Source organism: Diadema setosum, chromosome 9 (genome assembly GCF_964275005.1).
Source record: "Diadema setosum chromosome 9, eeDiaSeto1, whole genome shotgun sequence".
Classification (NCBI taxonomy): domain Eukaryota; kingdom Metazoa; phylum Echinodermata; class Echinoidea; order Diadematoida; family Diadematidae; genus Diadema; species Diadema setosum.
The window spans coordinates 30629525-30656113 of record NC_092693.1 but is presented as its reverse complement, the minus strand read 5'-3'; the positions used below and the strand labels follow the sequence as shown (position 1 = coordinate 30656113).

At 38.9% G+C, this 26589-nt stretch overlaps 1 protein-coding gene across 1 annotated transcript in view; it reads right to left on the bottom strand.

Annotated features, from left to right (window-relative positions):
- LOC140233296 (scavenger receptor cysteine-rich domain superfamily protein-like) overlaps positions 1-12346 on the bottom strand; it is a 31397-nt gene extending 19051 nt beyond the window's left edge. The window contains exons 1-3 of the mRNA XM_072313406.1: positions 12335-12346; positions 2996-3113; positions 1866-1995 (exon numbers count right to left, since the gene is read on the bottom strand). Of these exons, the coding sequence (XP_072169507.1) occupies positions 1866-1995; positions 2996-3077 (212 nt within the window). The 5' untranslated portion in view covers positions 3078-3113; positions 12335-12346. The remainder of the gene's footprint in view (positions 1-1865; positions 1996-2995; positions 3114-12334) is intronic.
- Positions 12347-26589: the final 14243 nt, after the last annotated feature.

Genomic DNA, 26589 nt, shown 5'->3' with positions numbered 1-26589 from the left:
CCATCTAATGCATAGCAAATGATAACACTAAATTGTTCCAGTAACAGAAATACTAGAAGCAAAGGAAACAATGGAGAGATCGTTGCCTCAAGATTGGCCGTCAAATACAGTGTACACAAAAACCACCCCACAAGTAACAAGAAGCTTGCCTGACAAAGTTTGAGATTTGACTTTCCTGTAACACGGCTGAAATAAAGAAACATAACAGAAATTTATCCTGAAAATTAAAGTCAGTGGCTGTTTGTGTAACTGTAATTAAGCCTTCTTGTCTGATCCATTGTTCCTGTGACTGCATTACAGTGTTGTTATAAGGATGAGGAAATCAGCTACGCTTGGAAGGTTGCCATTAGTAAGCCCTGTTTAGGAAATATGTGTAAATGCATCCTTGAAGTAAGGTAGACACACTGGTATGTCTGTGAATGATTTCATTTCATGAGATACTTTACCTGGATGACTGAGAACATTTCACAGACATATCTTGAACCAATTTGGCAAAGATTACCTAGATCTGGTAAGGAATTATGAGAAAGCATCAAGGAAATTAGCTGACTACAGGAATCATCTTCGGTTCAACCTGCGTTGTCTTCACTCTGATGTTACATCAAGGACCTGGCCGGAGCCTACAACCCGGCAGTTCGGAAGATTCCTCGGCGCTTTTTCAAAATTCCCCGACCCTGTTACGGGTAAACAACCAATTGCCGCCAAAGATCAGTCGGCCTGATGAAGCGTCCAAGAGAGGACGTGAACATCGCACTCCAAATAACAAGGGAGTCCAGTTGACCAGATTGAACGATACAGTTCAGTAGACACACTGGCTCATTTCAAGTTTGGTGCTCGTACTGGTATTGGTGTTTTTTCCGAAACAACTGAATAAAGTTGTAACAAGCAGCAGAGGTCAGATTAATACAAGCAATAGAATACTGCTCATAACTATTGATTCCCAACAGGGTTAATGTAACACTAATGTAATCTTCACACTGTTGCGCAGTCTGTAGGAATTGCATGGTTAATGTGATTATATATGATTCAAGTCAAATATGGAAAGATGCCACGATGCTTTGTTTCAGACAACTGATGTTGACGAAGGATTAAAATGCCACAAACTTCTTAACTCTCCAAACTTACAGCAATATTAATTTTGCTCCAAGGCACAGATTTTTGTGGCCATGCATAGAGTGTGTCTTTCAACAGGCGACTATTGCATGAGCACACATTATGCATGTACTTGATGTGAGGAGAAATAATCTACATCCATTGATGTGAATGTGCATGTCATATCAATGCTAACACCACAACTACACTTAACAAGGAAAATTTTCATAATCCATAGTATACCTGGGCCCTGTTTTATCAAAAGATAGAATCAATTTTCAGGGTTCGAAATTGGCGATGGTCCGCTGGCCATTGGCCATCCAAAATCACGTCGGACTAGCTAAAAATCGTAAAATTCTGAAGTTACTAGTCCATCTGGCCAGCCAAATATTGCTTCAGTGTCAAAATTGATTCTAAGTAGTCCCCCTGGCTAGTTAGATAAAAAGTTAAGTGCGACCCCTGATTTTAAATTTCCTCAACACACAGTATACCATAGACTTATGATAGAAATCAGCTTTATATTCAATTTTAACTCTTCATAAAACAGGGCCCAGGTGTAATTCAGTGGGGACAAAGCATGTTAATCACCAACACAAGCTACCGGAGTTAAGTCATAATTTTGAGGTCAACCCGTTAACACCAAATTATTTCGAGTCATATATTATCGATGGTGCTAGTGTTGAAATAGTGCCAATACCGGCACTAGCACTGAATCACCCAAAGTCAGTCTTCTACAACTGTATTGGCACAGCCATTCTGTCAGGTGTACTCACCGGCAGACCACTTCGGCCTCATTCTGTCCGAAAGATTCCCCGCACAAGTTTGTCCATGACCCGTTGTAGAACACGCTGACAATGCCCTTGTTGAACTCGGCTCTAGCACCAGTGAGTTGTGCATCAAATTCTATGCAAAGAGGAAGAGAGGGCAAAGACTTCAGATTATAATCTCGACTGAAGGCAAGGGATGAGGTGCATGAGAAGAGCTGAAATGCAGGAACCTGAACTGTTTTGTATGATTGCAAAGACAGACTGTGCATTCAAAACCTTTATCAGAAATCTGGAGAAAAGCCCCCCCCCCCCCCTTTCATATCAATCTTCTGTCACCTTAAGATTACCACGGGGATCTCACAAATCTATTTCTGGTCCACACAAAACTCTTAGATACTGTATAAGCTGTTATTTTCACATAAAGATATTTTTGCAAATGAGGAGATCTTGGACATTTTTGCGAGATGTTGTTTTCACGAATTGACACCAATGCTATCATAAGCGCACTATTACCCTAGCGCATGGCAACATTTAAATTGCGTGTTGTTAAATTCGCGGCCCAAAAGTGATTCAAGAAATTCGCGAAAAGTAAACCCTCACGAAAATAATAGCTTATACAGTGAGCAAACATACAGAAATCTAAGATAAATGAGAGATGGAAGTAATGGAATTTGTACTTCATTTCAACAGTCCTCTTCACTTTTACGCTAGTATTGCACAATTATGAAATGCAGGATTTGCAAACAGAACCCCATCACTTTATGCTATAAAAAGGAAATTACATAAAGGTAGGAGAGTGCAGGTAGGCTGGCATGTTAATTCATGGAAGGAAAAAAAAAAAGGTTTTGTTCAAGGGGGACCCAAGAACATGACCATCTAATTTATCTGTTGCTTCAGTGCAACTAATTGACAAATTTCTCTCCATCAAAGTCACCTCATGCTGTTACGGACAATTCTGATATTTGGAATCCACTTTCCATGCTATGTAGGGCAATTGAGCAAGACAGGAACTGGTGAACAGCAGGAACAGGTGAATTTATCATTCATTTCATCAGGTCCTAGAATTTTAATGAGCTGAAATATTAAAGAAAAAAGGGGAAAAAAGTGGGAAGTTAACAACAAATAATATTGGTCACCTGTTTGACCCATGGTCCTGGTGAACAGTATGCACAGCCAGGCAGTCAAGCTGATATTCCACAGGCTGAGTTGGTGCCTCATTTTTGTTCCTGTCTGGGCCTGTTCAACAGCAACAACCTGTAAATAGACAAGCATGTATGTACATTGTATTCAGGAAAACCATTGCTTTTGTGTGGCCATCACCTCTGAGGACAGTACAATGAGTCGGTTGTGATTGTAATCAAACCTCCTCTATAAAAAAAAAAGAAAATAATAATAATAATAAAAAATAAAGGGAGGCTGAGCTGAGGACAGCTGAGGACAGCTTTTGTATTTGAAAGTGCACACAATTTACTACACTGTACTTTTCCTACACTACGTAACTTTTCATGTTTTCCTTGACTTATGAATTATGATAGCATCTATAGTCGTAAAAACAATTCAAGCAAACAAAAATCAAATTGTCCTCGACATCTTCAGAATAACTCACCAATTTAAAATCATAGTACTGTATACGCTGTTATTTTCGCGTACAGATATTTTCGCGAATGATGAGGTCATAGACATTTTCGTGAGATGTCAACAGACAAACAAACACACAAACCAACGGTAGCGAAAACATAACCTCCTTCCTTGGTGGAGGTAATAAAATGAACAAACAAACATAAATCAGAGTCCTGAAGAAAAAGCTCTTATTCTTTGCACAAAAACAAAATTGATGTACCAGGTACACTGTAGTCTCATCATATCTGGCACTAACAGTTTCTAAAATCAGGATCATCCATCGATCTAGTTACAGATGAACATAATATCCATACATATGTGAAGAACAGGCTAGCTAAATTTACATAAGGGACTGTAGGTGAACCTACTTCACGCAATGCGTAACACGAAACTGAACCAGTGAGATCATCTTTACTGAGGCACTACTATGGAAGTACCTCGATCCTTGACGTTATCCCACTCTTCTGCGCAACGGACAGAGTGCTTGATATATCATTACTACTTGAAGGTTACCACTTAGGGATTTGGGAGACAAGTGCCCTATATCATGTATCCTCTCTGCTATGACAATTGGTGCTCAGAGTGCAGACAAAGGCCTAGACAAATTGTTGTTTATTTCAAGGAACATTTTTCTACTTGTCTTTGCTCTTAAAAAAAAACCAAAAAAACAATTATAATAGATACCGAACTTTCGCCCGACAGCAAGTAAGAATTTCATGAATTTGAATAATAAAAGCAGTACCCGCTGCTTGCTATAAGGATTAGAACCAACACTTGCTGTCGGGCAAAAGCTTGGTGGTCTAGTGGAGATGACGCCTGTCCGGTGATCAGGAGGTCATAGGTTCGAATCCTGCTCGAGTATGTATGCCCATGATTTTTATCATGGCTACTACTAAAACACTGATCAATTCAGTGCTTATTTACGTCGATGTAGGGCAATTTGTCGACCAGTTGCTACAATAGATTGCTTTTTAAAAATGCTGATCTGCATTACACAATTACTTCGTTTAACATTTTCAAAATGTATAAACTCAGAAAAGGAGATTGTATTTGTTGACATTGCTGTTTGTAATACAGCTTGAAAGAGGAAAGTGATTTGGAAACTATTTTCAGGAAAAGTTGATATTGACACAATAGATTAATCAATTTTGGTAGTGATCCGGATCATTGGCTGCATCCAGGACTTTAAAAAAAATTTTTAACAAAAATGGAGGATTTTTTTTTCATCATTGGGAAATAGGGTGAAGGCCAAATGGAGGGAGTTCGGGCTGTATGTATTTGAGGTGTGCATATATGTGCACTAGCTAGCTGATCATTCACTGATTCACATGGACACTGAACGCACAGCAAGAAGATATACAGACACTATAGGAACTGACACTATATCATTGCCTTAAGAAATAGGGCAATGTTTAGCATACTGGTGCCTTATTACCGGTATGGTAACTCTACTACACATCGACCACCCTTTTTGAAACCGACCACAAGTTTTTGGCACACAGAACGCTTAGTAATAGTACACACTGCACGCGCGTGCAGAGCACATAAAAATGTATATTGGCTTTGACTGTTGATGAGGATGTGTGGGAAAAACAAAAATTCACTGTTCATTAATGATTCAAATCAAGGACAAAATTTTGAATGAATATTTTAACCGAATCGTAATGTAATGTCAATGCATTTTCTAAAAAGGTTTGAACAACAAACCTGTGGCATAGTGGATAAGACTCCCGACTCCCGATCGGAGGACCCGAGTTCGAATCCCGCCCAGTGCTTACGTCCTTGGACAAGATGATTTAACCCACTGTGTCCCTCTCGACCCAGGTGTATAAATGGGTACCTGGCAACGCTAGGGTAATAATAATAGCAGGGCCCTCTGGTAGTAAAGAGCAGTGGCAACACTGAAGAGGCTACCCTGGGTAAATAAGACCTTATTATTATTATATTATTATATAACACGGTGTTCAATACAACTCGGTTTGTGTGCATTTTCAATGCAAAAACAGCGGTCGATCTAAAAAAAGGAGCGGCACCACGGGGAGCCAAAAAGAGGGCACTCAAGTTCGACGGCGATATTTTTGCACTGAAACTTCGAATCGAAAAGGGAACAACGGCATTTGATAGAGCTGGATTTTCTCCATCACGTAGGTCAAGTTTTTACGTGGATTTCAGTGTTGAATATTCTTATCAGGCAAATAAAAATTAGGTGGTCGATTAGTAGGACCAACCCTATATGCAAATTTATACAGACCTGTGTAAATGAGCTACTTGGCAGAGGTCTGCACTCTGCAAATGATGCTTTTCTAGTTGTTCACACAAATACAGATAGGATTTCTCACCAGTCAGCCAACATCTAGTTTCTACCTGCAATTTGACATAGATCTGCTACTAGTGCTAGACCCCCTTTAATGGCCCGACCAGCTTAACCTTAGTAGGGTCTACAGCAACATACTGAGAGTACAGAGCATGAGATATGGTGTAATTGCCATTGGTGGATCTGCAGTAGACTGCAGGCAGTGGAGACAATTTTATGTGTAAGCATCTTAAATTCATACTTGCCAACTCTACCGCTTTGGGCGGTAGACTACCGCTTTTTAGAGGTTTTGACCAGCTACCGATTTTCTCTTCTGATCTACCGATTTTGTAGCAAACCTACCATAAAATGAAATGGAAGTCATATTTTCCCTTCATTGTGCGTTGATTCCCTAAAATAAGCTAGTAATTAGAATACTAATAATAATTTCAAGGAACTCGTTCCTCAAAAACGCCGTATTCAGCCTTCTAATATGCACACATGTATGCACACTGCAGTGGCGCACTAGTCCCTATCAGATCTACGTGCGTGCAAGACTTACTGTACATGTGTACGTGTAGCTAGAACCACACGTATAAATAGTAATGTATTGGTAGCTCACGTTCTGCAAGAGTGAATGCTACGAATGGAAACCCTCCCAAACACTGCAGAAGAGAGCAAAATCTGCCACGTACTGCTAATTGATTTAGATTAAGTGAGGCCAACATTATGTCTTATTCATCAAACTAGCTCCACAATAGAAAGTATACACTATAAGGGGATAAATTATTTGCCAATATGTTTGATTACTTTTTCACATATGCTTAGCCTACAAAAATTATTTACGAATATGTCTGATTTTATTTTTATATATCTGCATAGTCTACAAAATAGTTCATAGATTTACATGGATTATATGTTTTTTTTATCAATACCAAGAACCATTTAAAAAGGTTAAAAAGCATGCACCAAATCTCATATTTTGATATTGAAAAACAAACAAAGTCCACACCGTGGGAGGGGGAACACCCCCCTCCCACACCCTCCCCCTCAGGCTTGGTCGCTTCGCTCCCTCGCAAAATCTACCTCTTCAGGTTTTCAAAATGTTGACAAGTATGTAAATTGCAGTATTTAACTTTCAAGTAAACATACACATGTGATTTCTCTCTACTCTCCTGGCCCAAATTGCATTTATGTTTACAATGGGTCTAGGAACACTACCCCCTGGAAAACCTGGAAAACCACCCTCCGGATAACTACCACCCGGATAATTCCCCCCTAGGGCAACTACCCGCAATTACCCTCCTAGGACAACTACCCTCCCAGGGAAATCACCCCCCAGGGCAATTCCCCCTTAGGAAAACTACCCCCTGGATAACTACCCTCTGGATAACTACCCCCCCCCCCCCCAGAGATAATTACTCCCTGGATAATTACCCTCCGGATAATTACCCCCCAGATAATTACCACCAGGATAACTATCCCCAGGTTAATTACCCCCTCCTCCAATAACTTGACCCCATATAACTACCACCCGATAACTACCCCCTCCGATAACTTCCCATGGATGATTACCCCGGATAAGTAGGCCTACAACTCCTCCTCCCCTATAACTATCAAGAGGAAAATTACCCCCAGGAGAGTGCACCACGTCAATTACCCCCTGGATAACCTCCCGGGTCATTGCCCCCCCCCCCCAACTCTTACTTTTAATAAAAAGAATATTATAGGAAACGAAGTTCTTTGTATTATTTGCCAGGAATCACGGAGATGCCATACGGATACTTCATCTTATGAAAACAACATCTTAAGGATTTACGACTTGTATCGTTTGCATTTAGGATGATTTATGTACAAGCTTAATTTCTCCTTTCTGTATTTTGACTCTATGTTCATCAAAAACGAAACTGTCTCTGCATATCTTACTCGGTAATCCAGTAAATATCAATGCCTTTAACCAAAACTATTTTCGCTAAATCTGTATTTTCTTTTACTGTTCCGAAATTTTGGATTTCTCTTGATAGTAGTATAAAAGAAGTTTTAAGTTTGAATACCTTTACCATTGAACTAAAGACATTTTGAAGAAATGCTACACTTCAGAATGAGTTATACTTTCGCAATATTTTTTTTTAAACCACAATCGTCTATCGTTTACCACAACTCCATGTAACACTTCTTTATTTTGAGGAGCTTATATCTCATGCCTCACGTGCCCTGGTTTTGACCCATCATCTTCCTCTTCCCTCTCGCTTTTCTCTGTCCACTGTGCAGGTAGTCTATTCCTGTCATTCATTACTCACCTTTCCTCTTTCTCTCATTACAAGGGATTTATCTCGTGTGTGCTCATGTGCAGTGCACTCCCGTTATAACGAAATGCTCAGGACCGGCAGTTTTTTTTTTCGTTTTAACGAAATTTTGTTACAACCGAACAAATATATATGCAATGTATAACGAAAAGAAGGAAACCACGCATAAAAAAATTCTGTTTGTTGAATCCTCATCATACGCTGGAAAGCTATGTGAAATGCGAGAGTACCTTTTTAATTTCGTTTAAATATTACATTTTAAAAAGAGAGTAAAGTTGTTTGTGTTGTCACAAGTGTTGAAAATGACGGTGTAGGATTTGGTTACAGTTCGCAATTCCAAAGGTTCTTTTCTTACTAAAGTAAGTAACTACTGAAAATGAAATGAGGTTCATCATTCTGAAGGTTTATAAATCAAAAAATGAGAAAGGTTCACTATTCAGAAAGTCCGTTGTTCCGAAGGATTTTTCAGCCGAAAATGAAACAATGTTCGTTATTCCGAAGCAAGTTTGTTAATGAAAAAAAAAATGAGAAAGGTTAGTTATTTCGATGATGTATTTATCTTACGACGATTATAAGGATTGCAATTCTTAAGTTTTGTTAGTGTACTCACCTTTTTTCACCATGGATTAACGATACTTTTTGTAATGTTCAGATTTATGAACGTTTTGAATTCCTATCATTTTCGGACTAACGAACCGTATAAGAATAAGACTAAGAACCATATTCTATTATCGGATTAACGAACGAAATTTCGTTATAACCGTGTTCGTTGTAACGGGAGTGCACTGTATCTTTATTTGTGTACTTCGTCTCTGTCTTAATTTGCTTTCTTTGCACTATTTCATCAATTTTGTAACTATTTTACTGTTATACCAATAACGCTCATTTCAGAATTGCCCTACTGCATCATTGGGCATTAACAACTAGTATATAAAGGATGTGGGAAGAGATTGTCACCTCCTTGGTATGATCACCGCAGAGCATTACCTCCCTTGACAATTACTCCTTATTAAAATTAGGCTCCAAACAATCACCCCTCTTACAATAACTCTCCCCCAGAAAATTACGTCTCTCATTGTTATTTTCGAACAACGTTTGCTATTTGAATTGGCAAAAAAAAAAAAAAACACCATTTTTTCATATCGTCTGGTTTTGGTCGGGACCTAACTTCAGGCTTTTAACATATTTTGGGTGAGATAATTAGAAACCCCTTACGAAATATTAAAGAGCATGTTATTCCAAGAAGGATTCAAGTTTTTGTGAAAAAAAAAAAAAAATAGGTCTTAAAATGGCCGGGATAAAACAGAGCAGCCCTAATGTAAAAAGGATTCTGTCAATTACAACTCTCTAGATCTATTCAAAAAGAGGGTGCAGGACAAAAGACTTCGTTAACAACTAGGGGTGCTTTGTGGAAAAAAAAAAAAGAAATACCGTTAAACTCGTGATATTTTACTCTTTCTAATCAGACTTACTTATAAAAAAATTATTTGAACTGGATTTCCCCTTAAAGTGTCGAGAACATTTAATTTGAAAACTAGCACAATTCTACTTGTATGTAAAATAAGCTGTAATTTTACTCTTATGACAGATTAGGGCACTCTTATGACAGATTAGGGCACCGTTTGATAAAAGTTGCCAGTTATGACATCTTGTTAATATGTTATAGTCTCTAATAATTTCAATAAAACCATGGGTTCTGCTTGATTGATAAGCTCGAGTCACTGACTTGTTACCGTGGACCTGCTTTGATCGACCTACGATTGGTAATTGTGTGGAACTGACAGCTTGTCATGACTGATAACTTTCATAAAACCGTGCCCGGATCCTATCAGAAATTATGGCTTTATATCGAAGGGTCCCTTGCTAATGTTAAGGGAATATGAACTGCAGTGAAATCAACTCTCCTTTTCTTATGTTTATCGTCTGATGTGTTATAATGGTAGAAAAAGACAAGCCAAAAGAGTAAATGATGACAGTGTAAGAGAAAGGTGCATTAATGTAGGGCCTACATGAGCTTAGTCTTCTGATATGGTGTTATGAACTTACGGAAAAATTACAACGGGTGGTAACTTTCCGGGGGGGAGGGAGGGTGGTCCAGTGGGTAAGTATCAGGAGGGGGCGGGGGGTTCGGTTATGGTTATGGGGAGGGGGGTATCTGGGGGTGGTAATCCGGGTGGTAGTTATCCTGGGGGTAGTTATCGGGGGGGGGGGGGGGTAGTCATCCAGGGGGTAGATGTCCTAGGGGGAATTGCCCTTGGGGGTAGTTGCCCTAGGGCTAGGAGGGTAGATGACCGGGTGGTAGTTGTCCTAGGGGGTAATGGCCCTGGAGGGTGATTTGCTCTAGGAGGGTAGTTGTCCGGGGGGGGGGGGGGGGGGGGGGGGGGTAGTTGCCCTAGGGGGTAATAGACCTGGGGGGTAATTATCCGGGTGGTATTATCAAGGGTAGTTGCCCAGGCCAGGGGGTAAGTGCCCGGATACGGTTTACAATCTGCAGATATGAGATGGTCAAGTCAACCCCTGCTATTAAATGCATGTAACAATTTTATGTTAGGGCACTCACCCCGGCCCGGGGCGCAAATATTTTTTTTCCCAGGATGGGAAAGTCACTAGTGTGTGTAAAGTCTACGGCAGTCTACTGACAAAAAAACGTCTGAAACTAAGACTATAGGGAGACAAATTTGCCAGAATTCACGAAGGTGGTACAAAAGAAACCATGGTTTAAACCATGGACAAAAACCATGGAGCGCCAAGTGTCGCACAGAATATTTCTTTAAGAAATTGGTCATTTCGTCGACAAAATGACCGTTTCGTTAACGAAATTATCATTTCGTGGACGAAATGTTCATTTAGTTACAAAAATGTGGTCATTTCGTTACAAAATAATCATTTCATCGACGAAATGACTGATTTCTGAACGAAATATTCCATGCGACACTTTGCGCTCCATGGTTTTTGTCCATGGTTTAAACCATGGTTTCATTTGTACCACCTTCGTGAATTCGGGCCATTGTGTTTGCATAGATCGTACAGTAAGGGTACCGGTTTTCGACACTTTAGCACATTTCCTTGTGTACCATTAATACTGCACCGTTTTACCTCGGAATTTCGATATGAAGTTGAGCTACAAAGGCCAATAATAATATGCCTTAACGAATTCCCACTTAAATGCATTCGCGTTCAATTTTTAAGCGATTTCCGTCACGCCGTCGCTGGCATCAGATTTCGACACCCAGCATCATTTTTCGACACAATCACAGTGCGCATCACACAGAAATCACATGGCGCTTACAGTACGCGTACACTGCATTGTGGACGCAAACTAGCAATCATACCGGCGCAAGAACTTGTTGTTTCCTCTATAACGTGTCTTGATATGGGAATGTTGAAATCTGGTGCCACATTGTCAAAGCCAACTCTTTTTACAAGTTTGCTCATTTATCACGAATTCAGCCATGAAATTACTAAAGACGATCATGAAATCAAACATCAAGATTTGGCAAACAAACTGATACTAAAGCAAGATAACCGGCACGGGTGAATTTAATTTTACGGCGATGTATACAAAATGCGTCACATTGTTTTGAACCCCTAAAAATGGCTGACATTAACATTTCTGCCGACACCGTGTTGCTTTTCTCCTAAATATTCTACCGTCGGATTATGATGACAAGTGACAAACGGTGTTTATATAAGACTAGAAATGTGATTGATAACTTGGTTGATTGCTGAAGTCAGACGTTTGTATCGAGTATAAAATTTTATAAGAATTATCTGCTGGGTGTCGAAATCTGGGTCCTGTTGAAAACTGGTGCACTAACGGTACTTTAAAACCCCAATGACCACCATTCTCGGCAGCTCCTCGCTGTGGCACGATGTGTTAGTGCTCTGATCATGGAGCTATCAATGTTTAAAAGATGGACGGTGGGTTGAACCCCATGCTGGGTTTTGCTCACCATCTTGTTTCCATTTTTGCTCTTAATTTGTAAAGTATAATAAGTTTGTAACGGTTTATTCCGTCAGGCTTATAGAGAGTAATAAAGTCAAAGACTTGATAGTTATTCTCTATCCCAAGTCACCAAGACAAATAAATGCCTTTCCCATCCTGGGAAAAAAAATATCGCGCCCGGCCGGGGCGCTCCTTGTACACAGTTACTGTATACTGTACTGTGGGAGCGTTGGGCGGGGCTGGTTGCAGTTAGGAGAGAGCATAATTTTAATACATTGTATTGTACTAACGTTCATTAGACAAATCTTACCAAATACCACTGCACTGCGCTACACTGGGTTTGCTTGGGTCTCTACGCCGAGTCTCAATGGTGTTTCACCGACACAGCTCCAGCAAGATGCTGCCGACATCAATTTGTACCTGCCTGATTGAGCCGGCTAGCCGCATGCACTGATGTGTATGAGACACTACTGACGTTAGGTCTTTACATGGATTATACACTCTAGAAATCATCAATTTTTAACCGTTACGGTGAGTCACAACCATTGGCATTGCACCATTGCATTAGCGACCTGTCACGAAAGCGCTAGCGCTAGCAGCCGGCGCCGGCCAGAACGAGACTACGGTACAATCAAAGAGTACAGAGCGCATCCGCTAAGAGGGAACACTCTCCCGATTTTACACGTAAACGGGCGTAGTACGCAATGGAGCTCAACGGCGGCCATTTTAGGATGCAAGCCGTTGGATCTTCCGAAGCGTATTATTATCACGTGGCCGTATGGAGAAAATTTTGCCTCCCTTTCATTTTCTTCTTTTTACGGGGCATACAAGGTTTCAGATGTATGTAGGACCTTGTTATATCATACAGAAGCACAATTTCTACTTAAGTATGATATAAAATTGAAGAAATACCTTTTTTGTTCCAAATTGTTGTCCCTCAAGGTTCGAGCTAACTAATAAAAGTACAGTTGTATGTGCAGGCCTTTAATACTAAAACGTACTCACAAAGCGCTTCTCCCTCTCCCCCTCTCTCTCTCCCCCTCTCCCTCTCTCTCTCCCTTTCTCTCTCTTCTCTCTCTCTCTCTCCCTTTCTCTCTCTTTCTCTCTCTTACCGGGCCCTGTTGGCTGTAGACCCTATTATTCGAATGGTATGAATATCGATTCCATTATTCATTTTTTTTAGGTCGTTCTCTTCTTTTGATAATTGATATAGATAGGATATTATGGTATATACCATTGGTATACTCTTCTCCCCGAGACTCTATTTAAGGAACGCAATTTCCTAATATCTACAACAAACTGAATTTTCATTATCATATTTTAGTCAAAACAAAGAGTTATTTTCATATTTATATGTTTCATGATCAATCTGCACACATAGTAAAGAGGTGTTGATCGTTTGGGTGATGCCTGTCTCCCGGCGCTCCCCCCCCCCCCCAAAAAAAGAAATGTTTTGGCAGCCTTTCTGTACAAAGCCTGCAATGATAGCAAAGATATGACCTGTATTGATTATTATAGGGATGAGGGTTTAATGGGTGACCCCCTCCCCCTCTGGCGAGCAGGGTCCGCTTGAAAGGAAAGGAAAATACAAGTAAAAAAAACTCTCAAAAAAAACCAACAACAACAACACCAAAATCTCCAAATGCAACAGAAGAGTTCATGTTTGAAAATTATGTAAACCACACAAAAAAAAAATCCAGTCTCTACAACTGTCACAGGTTTGATTCCCCGCCAGTAGGCGGGTATCCCCCCCCCCCCCCTTCTCCCCTGTTTCCCCCTTCATCGGCGTTATAAACAGCTGAAAATCTTGACTCCAAGAAACAACTGAGAGAGCGAGTCAGGTAGGAACCATGGACGTCTCATTTACTGCCGGGAGGACTGGTCTGGAAGGGTTTTCAAATCCCTTTTTTTTTTCCCTTCCAAGAATCAGATGATGGATTTTAAGATGATTTTGATCAGTAAAAAACCGTGAAACAATTACAGATTATACTCTTCTTTTTACTGGTTGCATTTCTCGTGATCCTATAGTGAGAATATTATACCTCTGAGATCGTAATATCTATATCACCATACACTCCATTCAAACCGCAGGTTTTAAAATTACAGTGAGCGCTATACATCCACCCCATAGACTCACATGGTGAAGACGCATGATAAGAGGTGACAGATACAATATTATTATTTACCTCTTTATCTTATCAACAGAATAATTTTTCTCATTTTTTATTGAAAATATTTGAGTGTGTGTTTCAAAAGATTTGTAAGATTTGTAAGATTGTATTGACTCTATATCGACCTCCTCTCGGGGTATGAGAGTACAAACATATTTACAATAATAAATACAAAAATATAAGTGATAATGTACATGTACATGTGAAAATAACAGATATAAATAAACATGTTTACAAAACAAGGCGTAAAGGACGTTTAACTACTCTACCACTACGTGTACACAAATTCACATCTACTTTACTTTTCATGAAAAGCGTGTACCCAGATTTGAATTTCAATAACAAAATAATGCAAAAGCTTATTTGTGTTGGAGGGGGTATCCCCATCCCACACCTTCTGACTGTCTCGACTCATTGTGTGCATGATCAAGAGGTTCAAACAAATTTTGATCTGTGTAGATGAGGAAATCACCGAACAATCACAGACTTCTTCAAAATACTTTCATTTATAGACAACCGACAAAAAATGGTACTATACTAATTTCATTTCAAAATTTCCATATCATTTCACCAAGAGCACATCCTAAAAGACATAACTGACATATTCCGCAACACAAATCCAAGAAGGATGATGCTGAACATGGTTAATATAGGTCAGAGCAAGTCAGTTGCATAGGCACAAGGAAAGACAACACTTTCGCATGCTGGTGGCTGATTCATACGTCAACTTGGCAAAAATACAAAAGTGAAAAAAAGTCTGCTCTTACCAGTTTTGAACCATTCATTAAAATTTCATTACGGATCTGTTTTATTTTGTCCACGGAATATATTTCATCATGGGGATAATTAGTCTATATGTGAAAAAACAAAACAAAAACAAAACAAAACACGGGCGACTTGAAAACATGAATGACGGAACTGAAATTTTGTCCACGGCCCAAACTGTGTAACTGAAGTTGGAAGAAAGAGAAGAAGGAAGAGGAGGAAGAGGAGGAGGAGGAGGAGGAGGAAGAGGAGAAGAAGAAATTGAAGAAGAAGAAGGAGGAGGAGGAGGAGGAGGAGGAGGAGGAGGAGGAGAATAAGATGAAGAAAGAGAGAGAAGGGGTCAGAGAGAGAGAGAGAGAGAGAGAGGGGGGGGGGGGAGAAAGTGCCCTCGATATGATTATGAGCTCCCCACGTCATTCTGTACTATAAGCACTACTTGGCTTAGGACACAAGTAGGCTTGCATACGGTCATAAATCAGCCGGCGAACATTGATGGATTATAGATTGGAAAGTTAAAAACATTATTCTTCAATTCTATTTCATAATTAGGCAGGAATTCTACTTCTATATGCCATAAGGTCCTGAATTCATCTTTTATCCTGTGCCCCATGAAATGAAACGGAGGCAGAAATACGCCCTCTATCGATCACCCGGCGGTTTGCATCCTAAAATGGCGACCGAGCAAGCCCATTAGCGTACTACGCAAAATCGGGAGAGTGTTCCCTCTTAGCGCACTGCGTGCGCTTCTATGGGTACAATACACATCACGGACTTACGATCGTTGGAGGATCGTAACATGACAGGGATTTCTGTGCTAGAGCTCCACGCCCACCTCGTCGCCTTGAACTTCATGCTGATGAGTAGACCGCAATGCTCTTTCGTCCTTGCCGCCGCGCTACGCTCGCTCCGTACACTACGCACCCTTCCGTCGAGTGCACGTGGGTGTGCCGTTTTGTTGCTTCCTGTTATCTGACGGAGTGATTATTATGGACTACAGCTTACATAAGTGGGTAACTAACACCATGGACCCTGGAAGGGTCCATGCTAAAACATTACCTTACTTACTTACTTACTTACTTACTTTACTTCACTTTTCTGGAACGATGCTATAGGTCAGACCAGAGCCTGTTCATCGAAAAATGGTCGAAACCAAACTCTCTTTGGTCAAAACTATATCAAGACCCAGGCAGGCGCCTCCATGGAATCCGTGGGTGCTGGGGTGCGGATGCTGCAGCACCCCTGACTTGTTGAATAGGGAACGCATATCCCAATTGATACATACATGACGGGATATTCCAAAAATGAAAAATAAGGGAACATTCAGCGATCAGCAGACATGCACCCCGCTAACTACGACCTTCGTGTGTGCAGACAGAGAACTATACATACACATGTATAATACATGACTATATATCACACGGTATAGTTGACCATAAACTTTATCATGTTTATCAAACAAGTTAATTTGGCCATTTGGCCTTCTTTCTCACATACTGACTTAATTACCTTTTTTCCTCTTTGAAGAATAAATTGTATTCTTTTGGATGTCTGCTGCCATCTACGCTATCGCCCAAAGCGTCAAAGACTTGAATTTCTGTCTTACTCCTGTTCATACGTCCCTTCATTTCCTTGCTTTTCTCCTTTCAGGCGTTACAATATCACTTTTTTTTTTTTTCTCCACAACTATCTTCTGTTTCTCTTGACATGCTTCTGTCGAAGATCGCTGTCTCTGTTGTGCATTTTCGTTTGCTATTTTGTCTTGTGTTTGTTAGTCTTGTCCATTCCGTTTTGTCCCGTACAGCCTTTTCTTCAGTAGTTGTTTCGTTGTCTAGTCTTTTTCTATGTTTGTTCGCGTCTATGAAAGTAAATGTATTTAACTGTGAATCTAATTCTCAGTGGGCTTCCAGACTTCTTCTTCTTCTTTTTTTTTTCTTTTTTTTCCTTTTGTATTTATGATGCTTCAATTACTCTTCCCATTGATGTTATTTTTTCAGAGGTATTTAACTGTGAATCTAATTCTCAGTGGGCTTCCAGACTTCTTCTTCTTCTTCTTTTTTTTCTTTTTTTTCCTTTTGTATTTATGATGCTTCATTATTATACTCTTCCCATTGATGTCATTTTTTCAGAGGGGCCCACATTCTACAAGCTCTGTCTTTTTAGTGGGTCTCTCCATTTTTCGCACTTTAAGCAAAGTTAAACATGTACTTCATTTCGATCACTTCTGTTTCTTTTTTACAACAATGTATAATTACTATACTAAAGGTCCTCAATTGTACATTCTTTTCAATACATAACATAATGTTCTGTTTACCTTATTCTCTGTTGTCAAAAGAAGTGTAACTTATGTTTTGTCGGAAAATTAAATAAACTTTGAATCGATCGAAAATGTTCATCATTACGCACTGCTTTATACAATGTAGCTTTTTTTTTTCTGATGTGGCAGCACTAAATGAGTCATCCTTTCATTTTCTCACCGGTCAACACTTTACTAAGGATTGTCCTCATCCATCCTCACCGGCTTACCGAGATGTGGATATCATGCTCTTCTCGCTAACACTAACTTTATATCAAATTCTCAAATTCTTCAAAATTACTCAAATTCTTCTCGAAGAATAATAATTCACAGCCGGCCGGTCACTCCTTCGGTCACCATAGCAACGCGATCATGGACATCTTTTTCCACCACTCCAAGCCTCGAAGAAGTTTCGCATTCCTGTCGGTGTTACTAAAGACTTCTCCGAAAGCGCATAATGTGAAGACTATACACATTTTGTTCCTAATAGGACAATATTGCTCCGGCCTTTTTCCAAGGACTTCTATAAGGTTAGGTGGTTATTACAGTAGTGGAGGGGGTTTTTTTTAGGTTTAGTTTGATGTAACTTTAATGGATGTATCTTGATCGTGGTTTGTGAATTTAATAGGCCCTATGAGCATTTTTATCACAAGTCAAGACTACATTCAAGTAAGATCTTTCCGATATTCTCTTTATGCGTATCCTTCTGCAACTATATTCACATCTAGACTATACAGCTGTGGGGAAAGTCAATTCTAATGATCTACATATAATTTTGTACTTTGCCTGTTTATAATAGCATTATCACCATTTGTTAGCTTTTGTTTATTTTTCACACAGTCGAATGTAGATGTAGCCACTTGTAATTGCACAATATTTGATCAATCTTCAAAATGTTCAATTTCTTAAACAATACTGCAGTGTGTGCATTACAGAGTATTCTTATTGTACGCTTTTGTAACACCAAAACACGATTCAATAAATATAACGAACTATGACCCCATATTATTGCACAATACGTTAAATGTGTCTAAGTTCATTCATTCATTCATTATTTTAGTTTCATTTCCAATCAATATACATATAGGTAGGTCCCTAATACAAACGTCAAATGATAAAATATCTTGTAACATAAATTATCAGCTATATTTTGACTGAACAAATAGCTGAATTGATTTTCTCAATGTGTGACTTTGCACTTGAAAAAATGGTTGAGCTGGTACAATGTTATAGAGAAGTGGCAGCAAAACTGTAAAGAACCCCCCCCCCCCTTTTTTTTTTTTTTTTTTTTTTTTGCTTTTTGCTTGTCAACCGATTCTGATACAGAAGTGGCAGCAAAAATAAATGTCCCCCCTCCATATCCTGAAAATGAATGGACCTCCCTGTTCCCAACATAACTTAATCAGCCCCTCACTTTGAAAAATGTATAAGAGCACCACCCCTAAAGGAGGGCACACTGGAATTGATATATGGAATCTTTTTTTTTTTCTACCGATGGAGACAACACGGAATTTGACCAGTATGAAGAGATTTGGGAGTTTCATCAAGTATGTAGGACTGATAACAAGGAATAAGAGGACTGAACTGATGGTGTATTATACAGTCACAACAGATCCGATGGTATATACACGCTGAAGTGCCGAATCGACAGTTTAAAAGTGCTTTCACCATGCAAGTAAACACCATCCCATGACCTGAGGATACTATACCTGCAACATCAGGATGAAGAATTATTGATTTTGAAGAAAGGTTGCTTTGTGGCTTGAAGATACAAAACTCTTTTACCATGCAGATGGTATAATTCCACGGGTCTTGAAGCAGTTGGGTAAAACTCTGGCTCCCATTTTTTGTAATACACTGTATATACCAGGTCTTATTGAGTGAAATACCAAACAATGATAGGCTCGAGGCAAATGCTGTGCCAGTCTATACAAAAAACGAAATAGATCCACTCCCGCATTAAAAACAACAACAAACACACACAAAAAACAACAACAACAAACAAACAAAACTACCGTCCCATTTCACTTACTGGTATCTGCTGCAAACTAATGGAAAAGTCCCATAGTAAACAATATTATGAATCATATAAACAGACGAAAATAACACTGTCTTCCCCCTTCGATATGGTTTTCGTATAAGAACATTGTCATGTGAACAACAATGATTAGGAATCACAAACGACCTACACAAAAACATGGATGAAGGGCGTCAAACGGATGTCATAGTCATGGACTTTTCGAAAGGTTGGGCATGAACGGCTTTTACACAAATCGGACTTGTGGTATCATGGGGAAAATCTTAAATGGATTCAAAACTTTCTCCATGGAAGAAGTGAAAGGGTCCTTTTGGATGGTATCAAATCTTCTTCAATTATAGAAGTAGAATCTGTTGCGCCCCAAGGGTCGGTTCTTGGGCCTTGCCCTTTTCCATTCTCACACTATGAATGCATTTAGCTATATAGGACACAAAAAGAAAAGAAAAAAAAAAACAGACTAAATTCTGTAATTGTAAGTTGAGCGACTTGTTTCATTTACGGATCATAATAACAATCACTAGGCCTACCTGAAAATCTAAAATACGAGTCTAAAGAAAGTTAAAAGTAGGTTTGGAACTTTCAGGGGCGGGGGCCATATAATACTGTAGCGTATTTTTGTGCCCTGAAAGAGTTGTGCCTAAATGCTTCTCTCCAACAAGCACACTATCCCGAGGAAACACGATGTAAAATCTGCTTGGGTTGCTTGCCAAAGTATATGGCTGAAAAGGCACCCCCTTTGTTCTAACTTGCACAGCACATTCATGACAATCATGCCACGCCCACAGTCATGTACTCAAATCACCATCACCAGTAACCAAGTCATCTCAGAAGAGACTTAATAAAGTAGGTCGCAAGACAAGTACATACCGTTCACTGTTGATTTTATTCAGGCAAGGATCAGCAGTAATACAAAGACAGACTTGTCCACTGGAGACAAGTTTCTTCCACCAGGGCCACAACCAGAGAGAGTGTGTGCCACAACCAGAGAGAGAGTGTAACCACACACCTGTTACTCGGACTTTTATAGTGACCGATGCAACTTTTACCCCCTCTCTCTCTTTCCTTCTGTCACTCTCTCTCCCTCTCTCTTACTATCTAGCTAGTTACATAATCCTGAGTGTACACAGCCCTGCACCTGGGAGGTGCTCCCAGCCTACGCCCAACATCCCTTCACCATGCAAGGAGGATACCCCTCTCTTGTCCACACACACACACACACACTGCTACAGTGTACATTCTAGCTTTGGGTCAGGGAGTATACAGTCATGTACAGCATAGTAGGTCTGTTCTCTGGGTGTACCATTCCTATGGAAGGAGTAACTCTAAGCATGATCTATGTTTTAAGTCAATTTTGTTACAATACGGCCACCATGTCCCACAACCATGCAACCATTCCCTGTGAATCTTTTGTAATAACATTGCTCTCTATGTATAGTGAGAATTCTAAAAAGCATAAACCGGTTTAAGAGTGGTTCAAGAGTTACCATAGTATTATAGGGACCTATATCCTGAATTTATCATCAGAAGCAGTTAAGTCTAACCACACGTCGAGCAGCACAACCTTTGGATACCGAATTATGAAGCATTTGATAACGTTTTAGTAGCTAAAGCCAACGCTTGCGTGTACACAATATTGTGATAATTACATGTTTTAGCGGTTTTAGCGTTTTCCCCATATAATCCCCTGGAATTATAGAGTGGGGATGGGGGAGGGGGTAAGACCCTAAAAAATGCTATTCCTGAAGAATCAACAGAACCAGAATCGGAATCAAAACTATCTGGACAGGCAAATTGTGGTTCTTTTGAATTGTAAGAAATATATATATATATATATATATATATATATATATATATATATATATATATATATATATATATATATACATATATATATACATAATGGTGAAGCGGGCTTGGCCACGTACGTTGTGGGCGCTGCATTATTTTTGGGTATTATGTGTGACAGAGGAATGACTCGCAGACGTTGCAGTTATGTTCACTATGACCCTTTATTCTCCCAAGCTTTCGACTGTGTTACCGGCCTTTTTCAAGGGCTTAAGGGATGAGACATAAACATAACAGCAGAAAAGCAACCAATTTGCATGAATTTGAACAGAATAAGGCAAAATAAAAATAAAAAGCCAATCAAACGGAATATAGACAGCAACATGACATTCACACCAATTTGCATACATTTAAACAGAATAAGGCAAAAACAATGCAAAAGAAAGTCAAAGAAATCAAACAACAACAGCAACATGACATTCACTACAACGGAAAGGCAATTATTATCACATACACTTGCAGTGAAAATAATGGAACTCATCCCTCTGACACCACACCACACAGACAGCAAGCATATCCCAACGCCTTGCCCTTGAAAGGTAACCAGTGTGTTTTAACCTAGTTGGTTTATGTATTTCCAATGATTTTATTGTTATCATTACCGCTGTTATTGCTTATACTATACTGCTACTACTGTTCCATTATTTTCACTGCAAGTGTATGTGATAATATTGCCTTTCCGTTGTAGTGAATGTCATGTTGCTGTTGTTGTTTGATTTCTTTGACTTTCTTTGCATTGTTTTTGCCTTATTCTGTTTAAATGTATGCAAATTGGTGTGAATGTCATGTTGCTGTCTATATTCCGTTTGATTGGCTTTTTATTTTTATTTTTATTTTGCCTTATTCTGTTCAAATGCATGCAAATTTTGGTTGCTTTTCTGCTTTTGTGTTTATGTCTCATCAAGCCCTTGAAAAAGGCTGGTAACACAGTCGAAAGCTTGGCAGAATAAGAGGCCATATCATAGTGAACATTACTGCAACGTCTGCGAGTCATTCCTCCGTCACACACACACACACACACACACACACATATATATATATATATATATATATATATATATATATATATATATATATATATATATATATATATATATATACATATATATATACATATACATTGCCGACCATAATGCATTCACGTTCTAGCTGATCAGTCGTTCTGCTGGATATTTATTTTGTTATGTGTGCAGCGAGTGTATAACGTGACGGACGAATTTGAATTGTAAATGACGAGACGGACGTATCAAATTGACTGAATTGAATTTATAGGTTTTCCCGTTCATTTTCAGACATTTTTCGTTCAATTTAAGAGACTTGTCGATCAGTTTCGTCCCGAGAAATCTGGAATATGCCAATCCTAGTTTCGAATTCGTCTTTTGTCGATCATTAATTTTCGAACAATTCTATTCAATTTAGTGATTTGTCACACATTCTCGTCAAATTCGTCCGTCACATTACACTCGCTGCACACAATAACAGCAAAAGCAATTTTGTCTTTTAGCGATCATTTTCGTCAAACTTTCCTTCAAATTTGTCTCATATTTTCTGTTGTGATTTCTTGACTACGTGTATTTCATTTTCCTGCAACCGTTCATTTTTTTCCGCATTTCATAGGAGTAACATACAACGTGAACCCACCCCAACAACAACAACAACAACAACAACAACAACAACAACAACAACAACAACAACAACACAAAAACAACACAGACACTTACACGCGCGCGCCCATCCCCCACACAAACACACTCTAATCAATTCAATTCAATTTCAAGTTCAATTCATTTTCATATTTCTCAATGAAGGAATATACATCATAGTAAATTAAAGTGAAACACAATATCCGGCTAGGGTGCACAATAAATCATTGTAAACATATAAAACATGGCGGTCAATCTTTGTAAGTTTTGCTCCATGTATAAATGCTGAAGAAATATGATGGAGCCTATACTTAAAAGCAATCAGAGTACACACTGAGGCAAACATAATGTTTGTCGCACAAACAAAAACAGTGATCCACGATTTCCAGGCACATTATGGTGGAAGACACATGAGGGGCCCTAGAGTTTAAGCTATTTTAATGAAAAAAAAAATTATGGTTTCGGTGGGGGGGGGGGGGCGTTTTTCATGTTGAATAAAGTTTGTTTCATACATAAGATGCAATAACATAAAATCAGAAAAATAAAAGAGCTCAATTCCAAATCTTGCCATGACATGATTGAAGACTGTTGTTGTTGTTGTTGCTGTTCATTTTCCATCTGTGAAGATGGCTGGATAGCCCATATTCAGCTACACTAAGCTGGTCTTCCATGGGGTCCAGTTGGATGTGGGGTGGGACCAATTCACCGGGTTAGACACCCTGCTCTTTGCGATGAATGAATGAAGCGGGATCTTTTACGTGCATGAGCTGTGACTCTCTCATACACGGGACCTCCATTTTATGTCCTATCCGAGGGACAGAATGTTTTGCCTCTTGCTAGAGGGGACGGTATGTTTACACACAACATTGCTCAGTCCAGACTCGGGTTCGAGCCCGGACCGCGTGATCGTGAGGCAGACGCGCTACCGACTGAGCCAACTCACCGCACTGTCTTTACTGCTTTTAAAGTTCTCTGACTTCGGAATACCGGGAAAAAGTGAGAAAATGCCGGCTTATTAGTTCTCCTCGCAAGAAAAGACCGCAATACCAACTGACTAATTTGTTTTAAAAAATTATGAAATTGTGCGAACAAAGACGAATTTGATCCTCACAGTCTCCAGTCGACGAGCGGCGGGGACGAATTTCAATGACATTAATTTGACGATTTTGAATGCGATGTCTCTGGAAATTGTTGACGAAAAACGAATTACAGTGACGAAAAAAAAAATGGCTGAGTTAAAGTTAGGATTTGCAGTCTTTCTGCTTCTCGGGACGAATTTGAATTTAAAAAAATCTTTGAAATTGACCTTTAAAAGTTCGAAAATGGACGGGAAAAGCTATATCAAAAAAAAAATCAAATCAAAAGTACAACTCATGTCAATAACTATATTGTCAGAGAGTAAATTCTTATGTCTAGTGTTTATATAAAGGATTGATTACGCACACCTGTTCACACAAAATTAGATAATCAACAGTTTTGGAAAATCGATATTTGCAACGAGATGCGAAAAATAGATAATTGCATGCACGACCACGCTGGGAGAACAAATAAGAGTCAGAGTGCGATGGGGAATAAGGGCTGTGGGAATATTTGTTGAGAGTACAGAATATCTCAATGTCAAAGGGATCGTATGGTTATGATGGTTGAGACCTAACTACATAGCAGGTTTCTATCATCGGGGTGAGATAATGAGAAACCTTTTATGAAATATGAAAGGGCATATATTTCCAAGAGGAAATCAACGTTTATTTGATGAAAATTGGTTTTGAATTGGCTGAGATACCAAAAAATAGAGCAATCGTAATAAAAGGTGGGACCCACCTTTTATTACGATCTCTTTGTTTTTGGATATCTCAGCAATTCCATAACCGATTTTCATCAAACAAACTTTGAATTCCTCTTAGAATGGTATGCTCTGTACTACATCACAAGTGTTTTCTTGATATCTCACAAAAAGTTAAAAGCCCGATCCTCATCTCCACCAATACTATACTATCCCTTTAATAAAGCCTATTAGAGAGAGAGAGAGAGAGAGAGAGAGAGAGAGAGAGAGAGAGAAAATCAATACGCAGTTTCCAAAGCAACATATTATTATCTCTCAGCTGTGGGCTATCATGTACCCACTCCAGGTGAAGTTGATGGCGGATCTTCAGATTTTTTTTTTTGATTTTTTTTTTATTTTTATTTTTTACTAGTGGAGGACAGATGTTCCTACGCCTTGATGAAAATATAGTGCAGTTAGAATTATGATTTATTGAGGTATTTGAGGAAATGATCATTATCAGAGATTAGTTTGGGGAATATCAGTTACAAAAATATGAAATAGAAGGATATAAAAGAGTAAAGTTAACACTTTAGGGTATAGAGGTGGGGTGGAGTGATAAGTCATGTACGGTACGTGAGGCACATCATGGAAGGGCAGAAAAGCGTTGGGAAGCTAAAAAAGTTTTGAGGTTTAGAGCACTACATCATTTTTGTGGAGGTACGATAGGATGGGAAGATGCAATCGAACGTCTCTTCTGGAAAATTTGATGTAAGTCATCTTAATTCTTACTTTTTTGAAACATTACTACTTAATTATTCATTGCTAATGTTACACTGCTTACAATTAAGAATATGCATAGATGAAAGTGTTTTGATATGCATTTGGAGATATTTGTAGGTATAAAGGGAATAATTCCTTATATAGCATGCACCGAGTACTTCGTAATAATTCAACTTCATGAAATTCTTCCGTCGAATTATTTTTACTGCAACTGATTGACAAATCAGTGTTGTTGTTTTTTTTTCAATCGGTTGCAATGAAAACAACTCGACGAAGCGGAATCATTTTCTGGTCTGTTAACTTCTTTATATCAGCTTTCTGTTTCTCACAAACATTGATTATTCGGGGTTTACATCCAAACAAGCTTGCTTTTATGAAGGTCCCGTCAGACTGATTTCGAACCCGATTTCTATTTCGACCATTTATATTCATAATTACTGTCTGGGTATATTTGTGTAAATTCTTTCGTTGTATGATATTGACAACTATAAAAATTTGTGCTATTATTCTTGATGTAATAATGACAACTATATGAAATGAATTGAGAGTAGAACTTGAAATTTGCTATGTGCGCATATACTATCGTCAATCGATACACTGACGTTCTGCACTTATGATAAAATTTGAGGTTTTATGTACTAGTCTAATAAGAGCAGTATAAGAAGTCTATCAATCGAATTGATTTTGAAATACATGTATGTATATTGGCAGTAAATAATTATAGTAAATATAAATGCAAAACAAGTAAAAGTAAGATAATGTTGTAGGTTTGTTTCAAGATATTTTATATTGATGTGTATTAGCTAAATATTTGATCTTTGTAATGATAAGTTCTTTTTCTTCTCCACTGTTCTTTGTAGTTTTTTGTAGGAAAAAAATTATTAGCATTAATGTAAGGCCCATATGGCAGCTATCTGTATAATAGTTCATTTATATTTCAATACTCTTCTGGGCCTAGCCAAGCATGCCAAATCAACCTCTGGAAGCTCCCCCCCCCCCCCCCCCAAAGAAAATAACTAAAATCTGTCGTGAAAATCAAACAAAGTAGGCCTAGGATGTATACAATTTCCCTTTGCGAAATGGCATGATATCGGAAGATAAAAAAATCACATATTCTGCACAAAATGATTCAAGCCAGTGATGTGACTGTTTCATGCTTTCCTTTCAATGTGTACATAATATACCCTTTATATTATATCACCACAGAGCTGCAGTGAATCGTTGAATTTATCAATTTAATGGGCTGAATAACGTGTTTTTTGTGT